Source organism: Seriola dumerili, unplaced genomic scaffold (genome assembly GCF_002260705.1).
Source record: "Seriola dumerili isolate Sdu_G_001 unplaced genomic scaffold, Sdu_1.0 BDQW01001246.1, whole genome shotgun sequence".
Taxonomy (NCBI): Eukaryota; Metazoa; Chordata; class Actinopteri; order Carangiformes; family Carangidae; genus Seriola; species Seriola dumerili.
Window position 1 is genome coordinate 88,114 of NW_019175501.1, and position 23,911 is coordinate 112,024.

At 46.5% G+C, this 23,911-nt stretch overlaps 1 protein-coding gene across 1 annotated transcript in view; it reads right to left on the bottom strand.

The window, feature by feature from the left end:
• usp34 (ubiquitin specific peptidase 34) overlaps positions 1-23,911 on the bottom strand; it is a 57,805-nt gene that overhangs the window by 10,085 nt on the left and 23,809 nt on the right. The window contains exons 14-61 of the mRNA XM_022767653.1: positions 22,515-23,233; positions 21,659-21,873; positions 21,453-21,571; positions 20,889-21,016; positions 20,705-20,794; positions 20,372-20,467; positions 19,935-20,017; positions 17,741-17,895; positions 16,897-17,010; positions 16,700-16,799; positions 15,273-15,435; positions 15,062-15,188; positions 14,368-14,518; positions 14,143-14,243; positions 13,774-13,989; positions 13,539-13,664; positions 13,189-13,311; positions 12,806-12,889; positions 12,580-12,666; positions 12,230-12,430; positions 12,041-12,123; positions 11,911-11,951; positions 11,691-11,815; positions 10,785-10,937; positions 9,786-9,890; positions 9,561-9,616; positions 8,455-8,759; positions 7,305-7,468; positions 7,096-7,161; positions 6,303-6,449; positions 5,961-6,017; positions 5,751-5,828; positions 5,567-5,661; positions 5,299-5,471; positions 4,548-4,698; positions 4,349-4,427; positions 4,211-4,264; positions 4,023-4,118; positions 3,875-3,939; positions 3,685-3,760; positions 3,236-3,283; positions 2,771-2,836; positions 2,537-2,617; positions 2,315-2,400; positions 1,474-1,642; positions 642-716; positions 370-521; positions 121-274 (exon numbers count right to left, since the gene is read on the bottom strand). Of these exons, the coding sequence (XP_022623374.1) occupies positions 121-274; positions 370-521; positions 642-716; positions 1,474-1,642; positions 2,315-2,400; positions 2,537-2,617; positions 2,771-2,836; positions 3,236-3,283; positions 3,685-3,760; positions 3,875-3,939; positions 4,023-4,118; positions 4,211-4,264; positions 4,349-4,427; positions 4,548-4,698; positions 5,299-5,471; positions 5,567-5,661; positions 5,751-5,828; positions 5,961-6,017; positions 6,303-6,449; positions 7,096-7,161; positions 7,305-7,468; positions 8,455-8,759; positions 9,561-9,616; positions 9,786-9,890; positions 10,785-10,937; positions 11,691-11,815; positions 11,911-11,951; positions 12,041-12,123; positions 12,230-12,430; positions 12,580-12,666; positions 12,806-12,889; positions 13,189-13,311; positions 13,539-13,664; positions 13,774-13,989; positions 14,143-14,243; positions 14,368-14,518; positions 15,062-15,188; positions 15,273-15,435; positions 16,700-16,799; positions 16,897-17,010; positions 17,741-17,895; positions 19,935-20,017; positions 20,372-20,467; positions 20,705-20,794; positions 20,889-21,016; positions 21,453-21,571; positions 21,659-21,873; positions 22,515-23,233 (6,198 nt within the window). The remainder of the gene's footprint in view (positions 1-120; positions 275-369; positions 522-641; positions 717-1,473; positions 1,643-2,314; positions 2,401-2,536; positions 2,618-2,770; positions 2,837-3,235; positions 3,284-3,684; positions 3,761-3,874; positions 3,940-4,022; positions 4,119-4,210; positions 4,265-4,348; positions 4,428-4,547; positions 4,699-5,298; positions 5,472-5,566; positions 5,662-5,750; positions 5,829-5,960; positions 6,018-6,302; positions 6,450-7,095; positions 7,162-7,304; positions 7,469-8,454; positions 8,760-9,560; positions 9,617-9,785; positions 9,891-10,784; positions 10,938-11,690; positions 11,816-11,910; positions 11,952-12,040; positions 12,124-12,229; positions 12,431-12,579; positions 12,667-12,805; positions 12,890-13,188; positions 13,312-13,538; positions 13,665-13,773; positions 13,990-14,142; positions 14,244-14,367; positions 14,519-15,061; positions 15,189-15,272; positions 15,436-16,699; positions 16,800-16,896; positions 17,011-17,740; positions 17,896-19,934; positions 20,018-20,371; positions 20,468-20,704; positions 20,795-20,888; positions 21,017-21,452; positions 21,572-21,658; positions 21,874-22,514; positions 23,234-23,911) is intronic.

The following is a 23,911-nucleotide window of genomic DNA, read 5'->3' on the forward strand; positions in this document are numbered from 1 at the left end:
AAATTAATTACACATTAAATATATATTAAAAAACAAAAAAACGGCCTGTACTTCCTGTTGTTAACGGCCGTTTGTAGTAACATGAATACATGAAAGGAAACCTGCGTGTGATGAACCTACATGCTCGGCCAGGCGGTTGTTATAGCGACAGAGGCTGAAGATGAGGTTGCAGGTCTGTCTGATGTTGATGCCGTCTCTGATGTGCTGGAAGAGGAAAGGAAAGCCTTTCCCTCCGGTCAGCGCTGCCATGTCACTCTGGGACAGAGTCAGGTGTCTGGACAGAGAGAAGGACACACCGTCACTGCTGCGTTCACACGTTTACATCGGAGAAACACCGTCTCCGGCCGTTTCAGCGTCCTGCGCTCGTACCTCTCGGATCGAGACTGTTCCACCAGCAGAGCGATGAGGGCGATCATCTTCTCCAGAGCCGCAGGACGATACTTCTCCTCCGCCAGAGACAGGATGTCCTCCTCCTCGTCCTCCTCCTCTCCCTCCTCCTCTGACAGCACCTCCACCTGAGGCTGAGGGAACACACGCTCGTCACCACACGTCACTAAATAAACCCTGACATCATCACGTTCAACAGAAATATTAACAAAAACACTGCGGGTGTCAAACATGAACTCAGTGTGTAAACTCACGTTCTCGGGGCCTTTGGTTCCCATGTAGAAATGCACCATGATGGAAATCGCTTGTAGTGACAACAGGAACTGACTCTGCGGACACAAATGAAATCACACGACCTTCAAACCTTTAAAAACAGCCACGACAGCGACAGCGTCCAATGACAGACGGACGACGCAGATTAAAAAAACAAAACAAAACAAACAGACTGAGCAACAACATCATTAAACGTGAGCTACTGTTAATGGTTTTAGTGACATCTAGTGGTGAGGCAGCAGATTGCATCACTGCATTTACCCCGTCCTCTTCCACACGTGTGGGAGAAGCTGCGGTGGCCCTTCAGGGAACGTGTGGAAAGGCAAGAAAAGCCATGTTCAACTGTGAAATAATTAATGTTATAAAAGAAAACCAGAGGAGGAGCCAGACGGATGAAGAGGTTATCAAACATACTGCGTAACTTCCTGCTTTAAATGATTCCCCTGCAGTAATATCGACGCTGTGTAAAATGATTATTGTGAAATGTTTGTTTTTCCACATAAAAAGAAAAAGCGAAAAGCCGCAGTGTCACAGGCTGCTGTGGAAACATGGCGGCTGCGTGAAGGAACGTAAACACAATGAATCTCAGTCTCAGGTGTTTATACACTGATGAAAACATGAGTAAGAATATTATATCCAGTTTCTGCCAATAGATCCTCCTGAATCATAAACACTGCTCCTTTGAAAAGGTTTGATCCCGAAGACGTTTCTCCACAGCGACTCATGAAACTTCATCACTGACGCTAAAAGATCTGAGATCCTTCTTTCTCTTTAAACACACGTGTTCTGGACGATCTGGGTGTTCACACTCACCTCCTCCTCTCCCATCTTGGCGAACTCGTAGAGAAAAGCGAAGTACTCCGTCAGGTGTTTGCTGTGCGGCTTGACGCCGTGCTCCATGATGGACAGCAGGGTCTTGACGAAGCGCGTGACGCAGGAGCGGCTGCCGATGTCCTCCACCGGACCGTCCATGTCGTCAGAGCTGAGACACGGATTAAAAAGAGAGATAAGGTTCAGAGGATCCTGTTCTCGACTCTGAGACTTGATGTGGAGCCACAAATCTTTCTCCGAGTCCAGAGGGACAGAGACTCTGAGTGACACACAGCTCCTGTCTGAATCTCTGTCGCCATCTGATTTCACAGACACGACAACGTCCGATCGTGCCGCACACCTCCGATGGCTCAATTAAAAACCGGCATCCTGTTCGTCGGCTCTCGCTCGATTTCAAATGTCATCTGACTTTTCATTTAAAGATTGATTTCAAATTCAAACCGTCAGTGTTTCAGGAACCCGACATAAAAACAAAGGCTTGCGTTGACATCCACAGTCCAGCCTCAACATCACGATATACAATATCATCGCAGGAGGGAGGGTTTGTTTTTTATTCTGCTATTTCATGTTTCAAAAAATCAAATCTAAATCTAAATCTAAAACTTAAAGCTACTGAGATGTTTAACCCAGGAGTCGGTGCATTTCCTACCTACATACCTGATACACCTGCACACACAGTGAATAACAACTCAAGTCTGATCGTTCAAAACAACATTATATATGTAATTTCTTTTGTATATTATCAAAAAATATCACACATGGTGGGAAATATCGCGATATTTGATATTATCGAACATCGGCCCGAGCTTTTCTTTCGACGTACCCATCCTCCATGCCGGGCTGCAGGTAGAGGTGAGCGTGAACCGGCCGCAGCCTCTGGATGACGTGAATGCACAACCTCTGGAACATCTGGAAGACAGAGGCAGAGGAGATGGACAACATGAGACAGGAGCAGGACGGAGGAACGAAACACAGGAGCAGGAGAAACGAGGAACGTCAGGTCACAGCGGAGTTTTATAAATAATAATAATGATAAATAACTCACCTGTCTGACGATCTGATTGGGGCACTTGATCAGGATCTGCATCGGCCACCAGTTGTCGTCAGCCATCCGATCCAGAAACCACTGAGACAGAAACACCGTCCGTCAGTAAACACGGAAGCAAAAACAAAAACAGTTTCTATTCCGTCTCTGCGAGAAATTAAATTAAAACGCCGCAGAGCGTGAAAATGTTTAAACACAACGCTGCAGCGCCAAGGGAGAATAACAGGATCAAACCTCGCAGGCCGCCTGGCTGTTGTTGAACTGTTTGGTCAGGAGTTCGATCCACTGCAGCATCGTGGGCTGGAGACACAACACACACACACACACACACACACATCAGAGGACACACAGGTGCAGCACTGATCATTAACACATATTCCACGTCAGTTTCTGCACTTGTGTTTCTGTCTCCGCTCCTCAGGTGGATTTGTTCTGACCCGACTGGGGAGGAAACCTGTAAAGAGGAGGCAGGGATCTCTGCTCTCTTTCTCTCTCTCCTCCATGTTCTGTTTTCCTGTTCTTCTTTTGTGTTTTATAGTGATGGGTCCATGTTTTCGTGGCTTTATTTCTGCCTTGGTGCTACGACACTTTATGGGTCGGTCTGAGTGGCTTCCTGTTTCCTGTCATTCGTCTCCAGATGATGGAATCTACTGTTTGACCTTAAATCCACAGTGAAAGTGAAATAACGACGTGAATTACCTTCTCCTTGGAGTGAATGAAGGTCTCGAGAACAAACGACGTGCTGAGCTGGAAAATGAAGAAAAGAAAATTCACATCAGCACCTGAAGAAAAGACTCATTTACCTTCTCCTGCTCAGTGACACTTAGATTTTATTTCTATTTTATAAATAGCAATAATATTTACCTTCAATTCCAACAACAATATTTTGTTGGTTGTGAATTTTTTTTGAAGTTCAGAGGAAATCCAAAGTTTTTATTAACTTCCCTTTCTGTTAAATGTTGCTAAAAAAACCTATTTTATTTTATTATTTAAAGGTAAAATAAACCAGATCTGTGACTTTTAACTCAGTGTGCAGCAAAATGTATCCGTCTTTCTATTTGTACTAATGTACTAAAATGTTTTTACACATTTATATTGTGCTGATGTTCATTAACAAGCAGCGTCCCTATCAAATCAGCATCTCTCACCTTGGCGGTCATGAGGGAGACGGCTTTAGGGTCAGGTAGGGTGCTGGGGATGCTGCTGCACAGCTGCCACATGAAACTAGAAAAAGCAGACGGTTAATACAAGAGAGAGCAGAGCTGTGCAGCCTCATAATCACAGACGGACGAGGCTTCAAGTTCTGTCCAAATAAAAGGCCACAGATTTAATTCTCACCCAAAGTATGTGTGTTCGAAGATGTTCTTGTCCTGGAGGAACTGCATGTTGTCGTGCCAAATCCACTGTGAGAGACACACACACACGTGTTAGAAGATTTAAAATAAGATTTAAACGTACAATTATATCTTGAATAAGTTTTAAATACCTCGAGCAGATCAGGAGAGACGTCAAAGCTGAAGTCCTTCCCGTTCTCCTCCTCCAGCTCCACTCTCTTGTAGAAGAGCATGTAGGCACTGTGCGTCTGCAAAGCCAATCAATATCTAATTATTCACCTTCTGGATCATATATGTTACACGTTATAAACGAGATCAGACTAACAACAACCGTCCTCACCTTCTCAAAGGAGAAATCCATGAACTTGTCGGTGACGGAGTCGTAGGTTTTAGTCTGAAAGAGAAAACGGAGTCAGTGGAATCAAAGGCGACAGACGGAGGGATGTGCTTTTATTTCTCCTCTGACCGGAGCTCGTACCGTCATCTCTCCTCCGAAGCACTCCGAGGCCAGCTGGGCGGAGTCGAAGGGCTTCACCTCTGCATCGTTGAACAGGTACCTGCCGGAACATTCGCTTGTTTTATAAACAGCTACGAGAGTGAGCGACCTGAACTTCAGGTGACTGACGATTTGACGTTAAAAAAAAAAAATCAACCATCAACGACGTCTCCTCTCTCACCACTTGTTGTTCTTGTAGGCGTGCGGGTTGACGATGTCTCTGATGAAGCTGTAGTAGTGGCCGCCGTCCGCCGTGCCCGTGTGCACCGTGACGCCGATGAGGTCGTACTCGTAGCTCTCCGTGACCTTTGCCTCGCCCTCTTCCCGAAAACCTGCAGCAGAGACGAAACTCAGACACTCGCTCAAGAGAAGTTTCATCTGAAGCAGTTAGTAAGTCTTGTTCTCTGGGAGATCTTCACCGTCAGGAACGTCACACCTGGAAAATGTTTGGGGCCCCTAAGGAGAAAAGGGGGGCCCCTGATGGCCCCTGTTACTGGCACATTTTGCAATGACAAGTATAAACCCTCTTAAACCCCTGATAAAGACCAATAAAGTGCACTTCTGCCCCCCTACTTGGGCTGCTGACGATGCTACGTGCTGTAGCTAGCGTCTACAGATAGTCTGCACGTGAGGCGTTCAGGGAACATCTGTAAATTGTGCCGTCTCCCATAGTGTAGATCTGAGGCATTTAGGGAACATTTAGTCTAGACTTTGCACAACGAACGAGTTCCCCTCAAGATTTTTGATGATTTCAAAATCATGTTTCCCATGAATCCTGCAGTTTCTCTCTCACACTTGTTTTAGTTTGTTCTGTGGAACAAACAGAAGAATTAGGAAAATACAAACAGCTCTTGGAAGCAGCTTCGTGAATGTAAACAATGAAAGCAAATATGAAACTAGAGTTGTTACTTGCAGGTTTCAGAGCCACTCACCCTCTTTCCTCTCCCCTTTTCCCATGAGGAAGTCCTCGGTGTAAGGCGTCATGTCGAGCCGCAGGGGGAAGGAAAAGTGCGTGTTGACCTTCTCCTTCATCATCGTCACCATGTTGAAGGTGTAGCGCATGGTGTTGAAGCTCAGGATGCGAGGCAGCTTCTTGAAACAGGCCCTGAGGGAAAGGATTCATCACGCAGACTCGTGTCAAGACTTTTTTTTCTTTTTAAACTGTGACTGAACGGATGAAGAGTTTAGATTTGTTCTGACCTCTTCTCTGCGCGGACCTTCTTGCCGCACTGCGAGCAGGTGTACATGTTGTCGCCCTCCAGAGTGTCTTTGATGGTCACCTCATCCAGAGATTCCTGAGCAGCAGAATATCATGTGTGAAGTGTGAGACGGCCTCAGATCGTTTCACAGCTGATCCCCGTGTGTGTTTAATATATATACTCACGTAGATGTTCTTCATATCCGCCACTTGACACCTGACCGTGTAAAACTCCTCGGCGGTCTGACTGACGTGGTCGCAGTCCTGCAGGACGGACACGACGACAGTGAAGAGCTGAACTTTTAAATTCACATCCAGCTCAGAATATTTGAGGTGAAAAACAAATCTTAGAAAGAAAAATCTTCATTTATTTATTTCCAGATTGGTCACACTCACCAGAGAGACCACGTTGTTGGTGATGACGCCTCCAAACAGAGTCTTCACTGTGTTTTTCTGAGAGTGAAGAGAAAGTTCATTACACACTATTACTGATGCTGTTAAATATGTAAAACTGAACTGAGCGAGCACTTTATTAGGAACACCAGACTGACGCTGGGTAGTTGGTGCCACATGATTGGCCGATTGGATAACTGCATGAATAAGCAGGTGCACAGGTGTTCCTAATAAAATAACTTTTTCAGAGATGTAATAAAAATGAGTTTAGTGTTAAAATGGCGGCACGGGAAACACAACGAGGAGTTGCTAATTGTCTGATGTGTGTGAAGGTGTGTGTTTTACCAGCTCCTGCGACATCTCCTCGATCTTGGTGATGAGGTCGGTGAAGAACTCGGTCATGTCCTTCTGCTCTCCGGTGTTGAGCGGCTGCTTGTCCATGGTGTAGGTTTTACAGAAGGGCCGGGGGTTATAGGCTTTCCTCTCGCTCTCCTGCGCAGACGGAGGCGGAGTTTGAAAGGACGACTTTACATGATGTAACCACAAACATCATGCACATGACAACATGGGTTTTCACATGCAGGACTGCAGCTGTTCACACATCTGTATGAAAGCTCACACGAGCTCATGTTTGTAATGTGCATATGATGTTAAAGGAGCCATTTGTACGTTTTTGCTATTGCTACAAAGCTAACGTTAGCATTACCAGATGTTTACTTACCAGTCTAGAAGTATTCCTTTACTCACCAACATCTGTCTCCAGAGGTGGAAATCAACCCTTGTTTTGCTTCTATTTCTATCACTTCTTTTCTTCTACTGAAGTTAGCATGCTAAGTAGCTAGCTCTTGTCACTTTCCGATACCGAGTCACTGTAGCGTCTTGTCTTCTCAGAGGACGCATTAAAAAACCTCTCGTCTTGTACGAAGCTCTTGACAAGAACTGGTAAGTGAACAGCTGCTAATGCTAACGTTAGCTATGTAGCAATAGCAAAACCTACAAATAGCTCCTTTGAAGTGAAGGCACTTTAATAAACATGTTGACTGAACAGGCTCCACGATGAGGAAAAGGTGCATTCAGCGGTTTATTTGTGTTGTTGTTAAAAACGAAGCGTTAGTTAGAGGTTTAACAATCAACTCACCATGAGATACGTGAACATCTTCTGCAGCTCCAGCAGCGTGGTCTTGTGTTTGATATCCTCAGCGTACTACACACACACACACACACACACACACAGACACACAGACACACACACACACACACACACACACACACGGTAAGGAATCTACACACTTTGAATTTCCTGAGGAAAGTAGAAAGCGGTTTCCTGTGCGTCGTGCAGGTGCTGACCTTGGCGGTGAAGACGGCCTGGCGGGCCTCGGGGATCATGTAGAGCTGCTGGATGGTGGAGGCCAGGTAGCAGGTGGCTCCCAGGTTGGTCAGACCCACAAAGCGACACTCGGCCCGGACGTCGTCGTGGGGCCAGTAGTCCCACTTGTACGGGGCGTGAGAGGCTGCAGGGGGGAGGAGGGGGATCAACAACAGTTTTAGAAGAAGAAGAAGAAGAAGAAGGTGATCATGGCTTTTAAAACATATGTATTTACACCTATTTTTTACATTAACACGATAGAACAATGTCAAAGTGGTAACTAGCCATGAGCCTCTTACAGCTCGTGGTTTTGGTTTTACAGTGAATTTAAAGTCTGGGTCAGAGTCATTGCTCCAATCAGCAGCTGTTTTCAGCAAACAAGCTGCGATAAGACGCCCTGTCAACAACCTACACAGAACCAAACTGCACTCAGACACAGTTGGAGACCAGCTGCTGGCAGATGCTTGTTTCAGGAGGTGGTCGAGACCAAACCAAAGCTAAAAGAGAGCTTGCCTTTTGCTAACATGTTAGCCGTAGCTGCTTTGCTTTGGAGTTCCTTTTGACCCCAAGGTCCCAAATCTAATGAATTATAACAGCCTGAAGAACCACATTCATAAGTGTCATAAACTGTAGACAGGAGGAGGCGTTCAGTGTGTTCAGTCTCTCACTGTCCTTCAGGACGACTGGCTCAGAGTGCAGCTCGCAGACTTTAATAACCAGGTGAATGACGAACATGAGTCAGGAGGACAGAAACACGACTCCAGGTAAATTATAATGTCGCTCTGTGTCTGGTGTGTGTGTAAACAGCAGCTGTTTGCCGACACGTTAACCACAACAAATGAATCAGCTGTGATATGATGGTAGCTGTGTGTCCGTGTGTTTTCCTGCCACCTGCTGTAGTGGCCAATAATCAGGCAACGCGAAAACTTCTAAAAGTCATTAAAGTTGTGATGTTAGTTAGAAATATTCCCAGATATCAAAATCCAGAGCTCGTCATTAAAACCCATCAAAGGAAAGAAATTCATTTTAAATGACCTAGAAGTGGGATCCTGACTCCTGATCTGTGTGTGTGTGTGTGTGTGTGTGTGTGTGTGTGTGTGTGTGTGTGTGTGTGTGTGTGTGTGTCCTCACCCTGCATGTGCTGTGACATCACCCAGTTGTGGAGGAGCCGGTAGTTCTCCACCGAGCCCTTCACCGTCTCCACCAGCAGGTCGTAGGCGGCGGCGCGGGCGGCGTGGGATTTGCACTTGGGCTGAGCGCGGTCGGCCAGGCTGGGCAGGAGGAAGAGGAGGTTGTGGACGTCCCGCAGGAACTCCTGCCCCTCGCGGGAGAATTTATAGGGGGGCTTGTGTTTGAGGACGCTGGTGGCGAGACGCAGGAGGCCGGTCAGCCCGTCGTCCTCGATCGTCCCGTCCTGCTGGTCCAGGATCTCGCGGCTGGAGGACGGAGGAACACTGAGGTCACACTGAGTTACTGGGAAACTTCCACACGGCTGACAACCTGCTCTACAATTTAATTTCTATACAGCTGAAGACAAAGCTCGCCGGCTGAGCCACGGCTCATCAGATCAGAGTTCTGTGGCTCCTTGTGATTTTGTTTCATGGACAAGAAAACCAAGAAAACCAAGAAAACCAAGAAAACCAAGAAAACCAAGAAAACCAAGAAAACCAAGAAAACCATTACTGCTAAAACAAAACTTTCATTTCTCTACAAGCTTTGCTTCTTAAACTGTCGGGAAATATGTTCGAAGAGCAGCGTGATGAAAAGACTTATCCCTGTCTGTGTGCAGATGAAGAAGAGGTGAGTGTGTCCCAGTGTCTCCAGCATTAATCCCAGCAGAGGGACAATGTCTCGCAGAAACAACCTGGATTCTCTGTAGCAAAGCTCAAATTGAGTCAAATCACCGTCGCTGACGACTTCTGACACAGAGTGTAGCTTGCAAACAAGTTTCCTTTGAATGTGTGATTTGTATTTTCCACGTCAGTGTTCGCGCTGTAATGACGTTAACCACCATTAAATCTGAAGTTCTGTTAAATCTGTTTAACCAGATTATTTGAATCATGGCCAAAACTACCACAATAAGAGAAGTAACCATAAACATTGGTTTCACAATAAAAGCACAAAAAAGGCCATGAGGAATTTAGGCTGCACAAACTGTCCCAAAAACATCTTTTAAAAAAAACAGCATGCACTTCACTGTATATAAATCTCATGTATTGAGCGTTTGACCGTCTGACCTCCTGATGCAGTCGGCGAGGTGGCGAGCGAGGGCGTCCAGGTCCAGCAGGGTGGTCTGCATCGAGCCGGCCAGCGACAGAGAGGGAGAGACCTTCTGTGAGTTCAAACAGACCAATACTAGCAACAGTTCAATGAAACATCACAACAATACTACCAAGCTATCAATAACACACCAATAGGCTCTTTTGATTTTGATGGTCAGTGCTGTGGCGTGAGGCGCCCACCTGGCTGGCGTCTTTAACGTGGATGTTGTCGATGAGTTTACAGAGGAGCCAGAAATACTCCTTACAGCCCGTCCTCAACAGAGGCTCCTCCTCATAGTCCTCCACCTGCAGACACACCACATGATCAGGAACATCAGTATCACATTACAGGGCTCCACGTTTTCTTCTTCTGTGTTTTATCTGAAGTGTTGATCCATAAGAAGATATAAAAACCATCTCAGTGTAGTTTTACATCTCCTCTCTCAGGCTTCTCTCTGGAGCTCTAGTAACAACAGGTCAGTGAGCCAATCAGAAGAGAGGAGGCTCTGAGCCTCTCTTCTGATTGGCTGACTGTTTTCTGAGTGATCCAATAAAAATAAAGCAGATTTCAGGTAAAAACACTCAGAGAAACCAAATCCTGCAAGGTTTGGATGGTGGGTCCAGGTGGGCGGGGCTTGGTGACTGCTTTGTTGTGACATCACAAAGTTCCAGAAGTCCTGACGGCTGGTTTTAAGGCTCAGTTTCTGAATACAGGCTGTGTGCATTTCTCTGTGGACTGAGGCTTTGATACTTTCACAGTATTAATATAGAAGCTAGAGCTGATCTATAATCACACTACACATGGACAGAGACCTTTACACTGGAGGGAGCTTTAAGTCATCAACATCAGTCTGAGTGTGATAAAGAGAGGACGTTTTGTCTGCAGCTGCTGAGGGTCTCTGCACCCCCAGTGGCTGTGATGAGACTTATCCCTGTCTGTGTGCAGATGAAGAAGAGGTGAGTGTGTCCCAGTGTCTCCAGCATTAATCCCAGCAGAGGGACAATGTCTCGCAGAAACAACCTGGATTCTCTGTAGCAAAGCTCAAATTGAGTCAGATCACCGTCGCTGAGGACTTCTGACACAGAGTGTAGCTTGCAAACAAGTTTCCTTTGAATGTGTGATTTGTATTTTCTTCCAGCAGGGTGAAAGCAGGTGTGTGTGTGTGTGTGTGTGTGTGTGTGTGTGTGTGTGTGACTCACCCTCAGCGGTTTGAGGGCCTGTGCGTCAGGCAGGAACTTGAGCAGCGTGGAGGCGGCGAGCAGCAGGAAGGATCTGTTGATGGACTCTCCTCCCTCCAAACCCGACAGAGAGAGCTTGTAGAGGCCGTTACACGCCTCGTGTCTCACCGCCGGCTGACGACAACAGCAACGCACACGTTACAACGCGCTGATGAAAACGTCAGGTAAAGCAAACGTCTACAGCTGGACAAAGTTTAGCTGCTCCTTGCTTCAGTTTTGTTGCCAAGTTGCTTTTAGTTTCAGAAACTTTAAACTTTCCTCTCTTGAAGATCACATGAAGAAAGAGCAGGATGTGATTTCAGACTTTTTAATGCTTGGTATTAAGACCATTGACCAACTTGCCTTTTTTTGTAATCGACTGAATTCTGCAGTGCACCTGCTCATGTGCATCAAATCATAAATAAAACATCTGGTTTAAGAGAATAGTTCAGAGAGAAATATGCTTATTTGCACGGAGAAGTTTGATAACACTCTCATGTCTGTACAGTTCATGTGAAGCTACAGCCAATTAGCTTAGCTTAGCATACAGACTGGAAACAATGGGAAACAGCTAGCCTAGCTCTGTGCAAAGGAAACTAAATCGGTAAAACCAGCGTCTCTGAAGCTCACTGATTAACATGTTATATCTCATTTAATTAACAAGATAAAATCACAAAAAAAAGAAAAATTAAGAGGAAAATTTGTTTTTTTGTTTGTTAAAGTAAGATATAAAATAAAATAAAATCGCAACTTTTTGTTCTTGCACAACAATCTTTGTGCAGATTAAAGGAGTGAAATAAAATGCGTTAATTAGTGAGATTCACAGATGAAGGTGATGATTTAATTCCAGACTGCTGCAGGACTTTGTGGGTGTTTTGATTGGCTCACCTCAGGCACCAGCAGCGTGAGTTTCTTCAGCCAGTCGTGCAGGTGGTCGCTGTCGGCCAGACTGGACTTCACCGTGGAGGAGCAGTGCGCCCAGCTCACCAGCAGCCACATGGAGTAGTGAGTCACTGCAGGTAAACAAACGCAAACAAGCAGCGTCAGTTTACATTTCACCGCCGGAAGGAAATGTTGTTGTTTATGATCATGTAGAACAGTTTCTCACCTTCATGTCGGGACCTGTGGTCAGACTGAGCCTTAAGAACTCTGCACAACAAACAGAACATACGGATGTTGGTATTTTAATGTGACAAAAAGAGTTGAACTTTTCCTTCAGACTGAGAGTGATCCGTCACCTGTGTGCGAGGTTGTCGTAGGTGTAGGCCACGTTGATCAGACGCTGGATGAGGTTGGTGCCTTGGACGAGGCTGAGGAACACCTAAAAACAAAAACAAACAAACAAACCCCAGAAGGTCAAAGGTCATCTCTGCCGCTAAAGCTCCTCAACATCAGCTCCGAGTTCATCCAGCCGGCGGAGTGTTTACCTCCGTCAGCCGGGGGATGTGCAGGCCTTTCCCGTGGTCTACGGTGGACTTGCGGGATTTGCCCGGCCACGCCCGTTTCCGCTGGCTGTCGGCGAGGCCGGACCAGGAGAAGACGTCGTGGTAGGCCAGGTCCAGGTCTGCGGGGTCCACCGCAAACTGGCAGATCAGCTTCAGCAGGCAGGCCAGGCAGTCCAGCAGCCACTGCACAGGAGACGACACACAGTCAGGGAGGCAGCACTTCCTGTCTCACATGAAGCTTTCTAACCAGCATACGTCTGAGACTTCCAAACGTCTTCATTCAGAAACATCAAAACAAACAACTCACACATGAACATGTATAAAATTCTCACCACAGTCCAGGACTCCTGGTCTTTGGGCTCCAGGATGCCGGAGTTGAAGATCTCCAGGAGCAGCTGGAGTCCTCCAGACGAAACAAACTGAGAGAGAATCAGAGAAACACGAAAACCAACTAAAACCACTTCGCTGTGCAGTTTCTTCCCCCGTTCGAGCTCGTGTTGGTGTGTGTGTGTGTGTGTGTGTGTGTGTCTGGACTGTGACGTCAGCGCTGGACTCTACCTTGCAGCTCCAGGTGTTCTTGCTGTTCTCTATCTGATCCTCACTGGAGTCGTCCGAGTCTGGATACAGATCGCTGTAGCTGCCCTGAAAACACACACACACACACACACACACACACACACACACACACACACACACTATCAGTAACCTTTATTTCTATCATTTTGTTTCATGTAATCCTCTTGTAGGATCAGTCATTTAACATGAATCCAGATGTTTTAGACACTGAAAGGACTTGATTGATGAATCATTAAATCATTTCAGTCATTAATCTGTTTTACTGTCTTCAAATTGTTCAAAAGTAAAGAAAACTACAAAACAAATAGAAAAACATGAAGTATACCAGATATAGGCTTTAAATAAATATGCAGTGTCTTTCTTACGGTGGACTCTCTGTGGATGCGTCTGTTGGGTTTTCCCAAAGCCTCGATGATCTCCAGAGCGTACAACAGCTTGTGAGGACTTTTAATCCTCAGCAGCTCCTTCCAGCACAGACCCTCCCCGTTCTACACACACACACCCACACACACACACACACACACACACACACACACACACACACACACACACACACACACGGATCAATTATAAAAGGAAAATTACAAGTCGATCTGTTTCCTCTTCTCCCTGTGTGATTGTTAAACGTCGGTGCGACTCTAGAAAAAGCTGAACCCAGAGTTCGTTAACTGAGCCGTGAGCTGGTGAAAGTTGGTTGCTAAGCGCTGTGACTGACCGTGTCGTCTGAGATGTTCTGGAAGGCCTGAAGCATCTTGGGACACGTGGGAAGAAGCATCAGCAGCTCCCAAACCCGCCGGGACAGATTCTCCGCGTGGAGGTGAAGCTCCTCGCACCGCGCGCTCTGCAGGAGACACGATTTTAACGGTCATAAAATATAAAATAAGATTATATAGCTCTGTTGTCCACATCATACGTCGAAACAAAGAGTCTCCTCCGTCACCGACACCCACCTCGGGGCTCTCGTGGACCTTCTCGGCGTTAGGGCTGGGCGGTTTGAAGCAGGCCAGCATCTCCAGCAGGTCGAACAGCGTGGTGAGGTGAGGCTCCTGCAGGAGCAGCAGCATGGGGATGTGCTCCTTCTGTGGGGGAGGCAGGCAGGAGGCCGGCAGCTGGATGCCCTCCCCCTTCCTCTCTCTCCGCGGAGCTCCGAGAGACACAAACACCATCTGGGAACAAACACGACACAGAGATGAATCATCCGTGTTGTTCAGCTTCACTCAGTTGGATCAGTTGTTGCTCAATCTGCCACTGACACGACGAAAGACTCAAAAAAAAGTGAATCAGAATTCAGCCGAGCGAGGGAGAAACCAGGACGTCACCTGCATGTCTTTGAAGCCGAGCTCGTGCAGCGTCTTCTCATCGTAGTCTGTGGTCAGCTCGTGGCCGGAGGAGATCATCCTGACGGGTCCCATCAAACCTCCTGCAGACACATCGACACACGTCACGCACAAGCTCACGGCAGCTTTTTAAAACACGCATTAACCAACGAGCTGCTTCCGACGCTCTGACAACTGAACTATAACAAACAGCAAAGAAGACTTCACCTGGGAAGTCTCCCGCCTGCCGGCTGCTCTGGCCGAACTCCTGCAGCTGAGCCTGTTGGTTCATCTGCTCCTTCTGCAGGTTCTCGTACCAGTGGGTCACCTCGGCCCGCAGGTCTGCCACCTGGTCACTGGGATACATCTCGATGGTCATCTGCACACAAGGACAACGTGAACCTGGGTTTGATCCACTCACGTGATGCGTGACATTAAAATTCAATTTAAAATGTGGCTTGAAAACTTTAAACAGTTTAAAGCCCGTGTGGAGAGTTTTCTACAATGACTCGTGTTAAATCTCTGGAGCCCCCCAGTGGCAGGATTCTTCATTTTCATTTCATTTCCATCACAGTAATTTAAAAACGATCAGATCACAGTAATAAAAGCTGCGTCGTGACTTTAATCATATCTACATTATGACTCCTGAACACAGACACTATGTAATTTCACCTCTTCCTATAGAATAAAACATCATTTTATCATTTAGTGACATTTTATCTGCCACTAAAAAGACTTTTCACCTGCTGTGTCTCAAATCGGATTCTTTTGTTTCTATGTCATGTGTCATGTGACGTGGTGTCCTCACTCCTCGAAGCCAAGATGGCGACTGTTGAAGTGTCCGTTGTTTTACACTCTATGCTTTGAGTTGTTACAGTGCACTGCATAGTAACCGTTTCTAAGTGGTGGTTTGTTGCGTCACCTTGTCAGGTAGGCCGGCGGGCTGACACACGATCCTGAGCGGCAGAGACTGCTTGTCGCTCAGAGCCTTCAGGTGGCTGCTGATTCCCGTCCCCTCGATCTGCCACTGCCGCAGGTGGTAGGCGAACCTGACAGGGACAGGAAACGAAGCGGCGTGTTTATACGTGATCAGTATCGATTGTATATGTCCGAGTCCAGGTGCGGGCAGGTACCTGCGTCTGAAGGCCTCCAGGTGTGTTTTGAGCATGAGCAGCCCTCTCTCGATGCTGGTCAGGCTGGAGTGAGCGTCCTTCTCCAGGTTCGCCGACGCCATCAGAAGACTCTCCATGCACTTCCTGATGAACTCCTGCTCCTTCTCCAGCCCCGTCTTTCCCGCTGGACACGTCAAACACACACACACACACACACACACACACACACACACAGAGACAAGGTGCAGGTGAAAAACTGAAAATCATCGGATGAAAGTTCAGATTCATGTGTAGAAAGGTTTTAAAGTCTTTTTCTGTTGATCGACGTCAAAGCAAAATTATTCCACTGAAGTTTTTGAAATGAAAACATAAACATGTGGGTTTTTTTTTTGTAAAGACACTAAATATTCAGTTGTTCTTTTTGGTGTTTAATGTATCTGAAATATATTCATATGGGTTACGAATTTCAAGTTCTATGTGAAAAGTTTTATATAAAACGATCTTTAAATCTACGTCTCCTGCGGACGTGTGAAGCTCTCGTGATGAGATGTGGTCATATGAAGCGAGAGATAAAAACATGGCCGACGCGGCTCCGATGACGTCAGCGGGCAGGTCTACAGGCAGATGCAGTGGCTGCATCTCAGATCTAAACACCACGAAGACGGTGACGAGCTGCACACAAGCAAAGTTCTGCACAAGACGGTTCATACACTGAGGAACGTTAAACGCCTCACATTACAGCTCCTACTTCTCCAGCCAGTCTTGAAGTGTTGGTTGAGTTTAACAGAAAGGGGGTTTATGAATCTGCTTCGGGTCCGTTCGTAATGTAAACATTAATATTTTTATGAGTTCGAGGCATATTCGCTTCAGGTTGTCTCCTTCTCGTGGACACGATGTCTCAGAAACTTCCTTGACGGAACTTCTTTAAATTTGGCGAAAATATTCACTTGGACTTAAGGATGAACTTAAATTTTGGTGGTAAAAGGTCAAAGGTCAAGGGCACGGTGACCTCAGAAAACCCTTTGTTAGAGATTGTGATAAAAATTCACACCGATGTTTAATATTTTCTCTGACTCTGGATAAACAGGGATGTAACCTGGAACTAGTCTGAGTGGCGGAGGGATACGAGGTGATTCTCGTAAGTAACGCGCCACGTTAGAGGAACATTTTACAGCTTTAATTCTCTGAGAATCTCTTTCATATCCAAGAAAGACTGGCATTTTAACTGAAAACTCTCAAACTGAATCGACATCGAAATGAAAACCTCGTGAACCAGAACTGAATCGATTCAGGAAATCATCGGCAGCAGCCGGCGCTAGTATGTGACGCGCTCACACAGTGTATATGAACTTTAATCTTCAGCTTTCTAATAAACGACATGACGTCTGTCGGCTTTTGCTCTAAAAGGCCAGAGACAGAACAAGGTGTGAGGGCGGAGGTGAACTGACCGTTGATGTAGTAGGAGTTGATGTACTGGATGGCGGCGCGGCTGATATCAGCTGACTGGGCCCTCAGGGCGATCCCCCACAGCTGGTCCATGCCGCACAGCTGGAGAGACACACAGGACTGAGAGTTAACCGTCTGGGCGTCACATGCTTTTGTTATTTTTTTTGAGGTGAACATGAAGGAGGGAAGGAGTCCGTACCTCACAGCTGGAGGCGTTGTCCAGGGCACTGGTGGCGAGGCGGGCCAGGTTACAGAGGTGCTGAAAGAGGTTGAGTCCCGTCATGCTGATGGTCTCCGGCTTCAGCTGAGGCATCTGGAGACACACACAGTAATGTTAACACACACACACACACACACACACACACACACACAAGTAAAGTCAACACACAGCTGCTGCTCCAGCTGCTCACTGGGTCGTCGCTGTGTTTCCACTCCGGCTGATCTTCAATCCATCCAGTGGAACACATTCAGGAAACTGACTCTTTAATATCGCAGGAGAACGAATCAAATCTCCTCAACTTCGTAACCTCACAACACGACCGCGCAGCTTCATTTACACACTTTATTCCAGCAGCCTGTTCCGCCGTCGACTGACAGCTCTCCGATTCACTGACATCAAACGCCTCTGAAAACTATTTGTCAAACGTGTCTTGATTTTTAGAAAACTGAGGAAAACATGGCGGTTGTTCTGAAAGTGCTGCCAGATGTCTCCTGAACTAACCGCTAATGCATGCTGGGATTGATTCCAGTCTGACAGGGATGAGTGGATTAGAAAAATCAACAGATAAATGGATCCTCCACCAGAAACTGTTTCTGAATACGCCTGAGGAAAGAAACTGGTCGTGCAGCTCTTCAGTTTACATCTGAAGAGTTTTATTCAGTTGTAGTGGCAGCATTTATGCACCAGGTTCAGTTCATTCTCAGTGGATGTTTTCAAGACTAAAATCTTGTGACGCACTGATGGCTTTTTTCCCCAGATATTCCAGGAGCAGAGAAAATCTTTGAACTGAACCGAGTTCAGTCAGACCTCCAGTCGTTTGTACCTTCTCCAGGAAGAGGTGCTTGTAGGTCTCCATGCCCATGGCGTGCTGGTCCTTGCTGCGGACCTGATTGAGGAACCAGTGCAGCGCGTCGTCGTAGCACTCGGCGTCCTCCACCAGACAGTGCCACAGGATGTCCACCTGCTCCAGACTCAGTCCTGGAGAGAGACACAAACACACAAACAAGCACAGCAGCTCAGATAAACGCAAACACAGACTCTTCCTCCACCTCCTCTACGACCAGCTTCAAAATCTCTCCCTATTTCCTGTCTCACGCAGCAGTGCCAAACATGGAGGACAGATCCCAAGATAAACATGAACGATCACAAGATGATTTAAAGTAAAAGAAAGAGGAGAATGTTTCAGCTACACAACATTGGGTTTTCCTCTAAGACGGGGAACACTTGGTCTTTAAACCTTTGAAAAGGAAACAAAACATAAATGATAACCTCTCAAAAATCATTACTACAATAAAAGCTGATAATACTTGTATAAATGTGTCTGTTAAGATAAAAAAAAATGACAAGAAATGTCACAAAGGAACGACACGCAGACAAATCCGACATGAAGAATTCTGTGACGTGAGAATGTTGTTTTTCTGCGACAGTGAACAGCTTCACTCAGACTTCAGTTTCTCACACATCCGTCTTTTTCTGTATAATTTATATCAAACTCCCAGACTTGGCCCAAATTCAATGAGCGAACACTGACAGGAACTCCGGCTCTGACTCTTTCCTGTCTTACCTGTGGTGTCTTACCTGTGGTGTCTTACCTGTGGTGTCTTACCTGTGGTGTCTTACAGTGTGTGTCTGAGGAACTGAGGCTTCTACACATGTTGCACTCACTGAGTCAGATCTGCTAAATTTAAAATGGGCCCTGAATGTTTGCCGCGGGTGATCATACCGGGCTAAATGTGGCAAAAATACTACAAGAATATTACATTCTATCCTCATCAGTGTTACATAATTTTCTCCTGCGCACACACACACACACACACACACACACACACACACACAGCGTCACATTGTTCTCAGTAGGGCAGCTCAGGTTGCATAATGGGCTCTATTTTAGCATCGTTCCCTGAAGACTCACAGAAAATAAAACAGACACACATCCAGAGTTCATTTCCAGACCGTGACAAATCTGCTTTTCTTTGGGAAATGCGTCGGCACAGCCAAGCAAAACAACCTGAGAGCTGTTTTTGCATATTTAAGCTAATTTACTGCAAAAATCTAATTTATTTCTTTTTTTTTTTTTTACATTGCTGTGAACCTGAGTTCTCCGTGTGACTTCCAGCCTCCGGCCTCCCAGCCGTTCCTCTCCACTCATTTCACTACGATAAGAAACCCGGAGAGACCACTGACAGCGGCGACAGCAGATTATCAAGAGTAACCATAACTAATACATCTCTGCAGAGGAAAGTTTTCAATGTTTTGAGCTCCACAAACTTAAATTCCACTGACTCACATTTCAAAACTTTGGCCCATAAACCTGAAACTTTCTGTGTGAGTAGAAATCACAGAGGATCTGCGAGGAAATGTGTTTTTTTACGATCGATCATAACCAGTCATAACCTTCACGGGTTTCATGACGGTTGTAAAACTGTCTCCTAAAAGAGGATAGTCACATTTCAAGTCAAAAACACAGAACGACCACCTGAGCAAACCCGATCCAAAGTGCATTTATATTAAGAGATCAGTTCACTCTGTGATTCACGACCTTACACACCGACAGCCGACGCTCCTCAACCGACAAGGTCACTGTCACAGAAGAAGCGACGCCCAGCTGATCCAGGAACAGATTAAAAAGCTCTTCGCTATAAATTGATGAGGTTGTTACAGAGATTAAAAAGCTCCGTGTGTGATTAAAGGAGCAGAACCGCTGATTAACGCACTTCTGGTGTGAACAGCCAGGCTGCTGCTCGGGCAACACAGAGTCAGACTGGCATTAGATAAAAAAATTAAAATCAACAGGCCAGACCGACCTCGGTCCTCAGCTGAGCAGACAGCTTGTCTACTGGTTTTTATTCAGAAGCAGCAACATGTCGACAGGCTGTGGGGTTAGTCTGGGGTTTTAACTGTTCTCATTTTAACTTTCACTCATAGTATTAATCGCTCAAAATTCATTACGAACAACCCTACATGATAATTTGTTTGTTTGTTATGACACTGATCAATCCAGGAAGCTGAAATCTTACTGAAGTGGTCAGGAGAGCCCAGTGTGGAGAAGACACAGGTGAGGAACTGCAGACGGACCTGGACCTCCGCACTGTGGCTGTACCTGCAACGACAAACAGACGAGGCATGGGTCAGGGTTTGTAGTGACGCTCTGCTGCTCCTCTGTGCGTCCACTGTAAGTTGGCAACACATGAGGAGTTCAGGGGTTAAGATAAGTCGGCCATGTTCAAAGTGACAATGCACATATACGTACAATTAACTGGACAAACGTGTTGTATAAATGGAAATGCTGGAGTGTTTGGATCAGGTTTAAGTAAAATTTTAAAATAACCTGAAGTTAAAAATCACAAAAAAAAACAAAACAAATACACGTTAAATATCAAATCTGGTTTGAGCAGTGAATGAAATCATGAGGTGCGACGAGCCTGAACTCGGTGAGGGGGGGCGACAGACTCACAGTGCAAACTTGTGCCGGTGTTCACGGACTTCGTGGATGTAGTGCTGTAGGTCGTCGAAGAACAGTTTCATCATGTGCAGCTCTTTCTCAGCCCACCTGACAGAACGCCAACAACATCAGTACAAGGACGACCAACTGAAACTTTTCTGTTTCCTTTTTAACGTGGTGCTTCAGAAGAATTATTAGAAACTTCATGAAGCCTTGTGCCAAGGAAAAATAGTCTAGTAGTAAAATGTGTCTGAATTTATAGCTTTGGGTACACTAGCTCTTTAACATGCTGACTCAAACTCACAGTTTATGGTTATTAACAGTTGCTAGGATACCGTTACTTACATGGTGATCCAGTGAGTGTCATAGCTTGAGCCAAACTGCTGAAAAGTGCCAAAAAGTTTGGGTAGTAGACGTAAGGAAACCACCACGGACCTGAGGGCGGGAGGAGAGATGAGGATTTAAAAAATAAAAAAAATAAAAACCAAGGAGAAAAGAAAAGACACTAAAAATATTATTTGACTCTTACCTGTGGTGGGCCAGGTTGTCGAGGCAACCCTCGATGAAGCGCATTCGGATCTGTCTGTCCGTGAACCAACAGACCAGTGAACACAGCAGCTTCTCCGCTTCGTTAATCAGACCCTCAGACAGGTGGATCTGAAAACACACACGTTCAAAACTTTAAAAAACACAATGTGAAAACACCGAGGCTGCAGGTTGCATGTCGCAGCGTCTCCGACTCATTGCTTGCCGTTTTTGTTGAGTGATTCTTTTATTTATTTGGCATTTTGTTCTCCTCAGCTGCCGGCGCTTTTTATTTTCTGTTCCTGCTGCTACACTTTGTAATAACTTTGATGAATTTTCTAATAAGAAAAGTTTTTCTCACCTCTGGTCGTCAGGGATGAACAAACTAAATATTCAGGCGCTTAAATAATTCAGTTATGAAAAATGAAGCCAGACTCTGATTATTAAAACTGTTCTTAAAAGTTATTTATCTCAGAGGGAAGCTCTGCGAGGATGAAACTCTGGAAAGTCACTGCACCGTGTGTGAACATTAAAAACACTGAGACACTGGCGGAGTTTCAGGTCGTACCGCGTCCTCGTCCTGCACCAGGTCCCACAGCAGGGTGTTGCCCTTCTTACAGACGTTGTCCAGGTTGATGTCGGTCACAGCGTGGCTGCTGGAGTACTGGTGCTTATGAACAGCCGGACCTGCAGACGCACAGACACTCACAGAATTAGCTTCTCTGGTTCTGGTCTCGGGACTCGATTCGACGAGCGACGGTGAAAACGGCTCACCTTGCACCAGGTGCTCGTGGTAGATGGAGGCCAGGTTGGGGAGGTGCTGCTGGAGGTGGGAGCTGAGCTCAGCGTGGGAATTGATCTGGACCAGCTCCTCCTCGCAGCCTGACTCCTCCCCGTCAAAGTCGGCCATGTTCTTCTCCGACTTGGCGCTGACCTGGGAGCTGCTGCAGCTCACGTCGTCAGCGCTCAGCATGTCCTCCACCATGGGACTGAGCGGGAAAATGGAGAAGGTGATTGGTCAGCAATGGAGAGATTTCTATAAACGCTGCTCTGGATATTCATTGTTCCTAGAGGTTAAACCCCATCATTTTCTTTGCTAATGACTTGATATTCTAACTAACGCCACCGTCAGACTAACATCTTTTAAATGTGCAGATAAAATATATTGACACGCTAAAGGCAGAATAACATGAAATCTGTTGAGAATGAAGACGCCAAACCTCAGGGCGGAGCTTCCTTAGCTGCTAATGTTTCACGCACCAAAACCAAATTCACAAATGCATTTTGTTGGGTCTTTCTGGTGCTAATTCAGGGAAGTACACGCTTTGCCTTCGCACAGCTTATTATGTGTAGAGAGAATCGTGTAGCGAGAGCCACGGTCAAGACATAAAGAAAAGAGAAATCTGGATTTTGTTAATTTTGTTCAACACTTCTGGAAGTTATAAAGGACTTAATAATATTCTTTATTTATAGAGCAGTTTTCAAAATATATTTTACAAAGGCAGCAATAAACCAGAATCAATGAAATGAATAGATTTCAAAGAGAGGAAAAACAGATCAATCAGGTGGATAAATAAACTTTAAGCGAAATGAAAGACTTGAAGTGTCAGGGAGAGAACAGCAGCCTTACCCTTCATGGTGGTGGTGGTGATGATGGTGATGGTGGTGGTGCTGGGGACCGATGAAGCGCCGGCAGTTAAAAAGCTCACTGCCCATCGCCTCCCCCAGGAAGTCGCCGGGCCGCGGCAGACATGGAGGCTCCTGGGGCCCCTGGACCATCTGGGAGGGGCCGATGTCTGGAGGCTGTTGCTGGGGCTCCGCCCCCTCGGGCCGAGCGGACGACGATGCCGAGCAGGCATCCAGCATCCTCATCCGGCCCTCTAAAGACGTCGACGCTGCTGTTACCATGACAGCAGAAGTCTCTGGGTTGAAGGGGAGAACCTTGGATTTGGCCCCGCCCCCTGTACCACTGGGCCCCGCCCCCTGACTCGACCCTTCGCCGAGCGCCTCCCCTGCCTTCCTTTTCCTCGACTCCGTCTGCTCCCGGGCCTCCTTCTGCTGACCACCTTCAGCAGCCGACCGGTTCCCCTCGTCTTCGTCCTCTTCGTCGTCGTCGTCGTCCTCCTCGTCGTCTTCCTCTTCGTCGTCCTCCTCCTCCTCCTTTAAGGCCTCGCTGTCCGCCATGTCGTCAGAGTGCATCTCGCTGCCGGGGCTCCCGGCCGACTGGCTGGCTCGGCTAGAGGCGGCTTCGTTGCTGGAGGCCTCGCTGCGGCCGCTGCTGCTGCCCGGCCCGCTGCTGCCTTCCTCCACGCTGTTCGCCGTCTCATCTGAGCTTCCCTGCATCGACTCCTGAGGAGAGACGACAGAGAAACACGTCAGAATCACTGCTGGTCAGAAGTGAGGGAACTGGTTCAAATGCACAAGCCACTAAAAATGTCTGATGGGAAATAAAACACAAGGACAGAATCCGGATGATGTTCAGTGGTTTTTATGCGGCTGCTCGATGTTTTTTCTCTTGAATTGAAAATGACGCATCATAACCCAGCCAGGATTTCTTGCTTAAGTGACTCTCTCAAATACTTAATTTCCTGCTTCACTGCAGCACCAATAGATTTAGGAAAAAAAGAAGAAGAAAAAAATCGACACAGTATGGCCAAATAACAAACAACAATGAAGTTTACATAAAGTTTTTAAGTATTTAAAGCTCCATGTTTCCAGTGTTGATCCATCAGAAGATATAAAAACCATCTCAGTGTAGTTTCACATCTCCTCTCTCAGGCTTCTCTCTGGAGCTCTAGTAACAACAGGTCGGTGAGCCAATCAGAAGAGAGGAGGCTCTGAGCCTCTCTTCTGATTGGCTGACTGTTTTCTGAGTGATCAATAAAAATAAAGGAGGGTTGAGAGAAAAACGCTCAGAGAAACCAAATACTGCAAGGTTTGGATGGTGGGTCCAGGTGGGCGGGGCTTGGTGACTGCTTTGTTGTGACATCACAAAGTTCCAGAAGTCCTGACGGCTGGTTTTAAGGC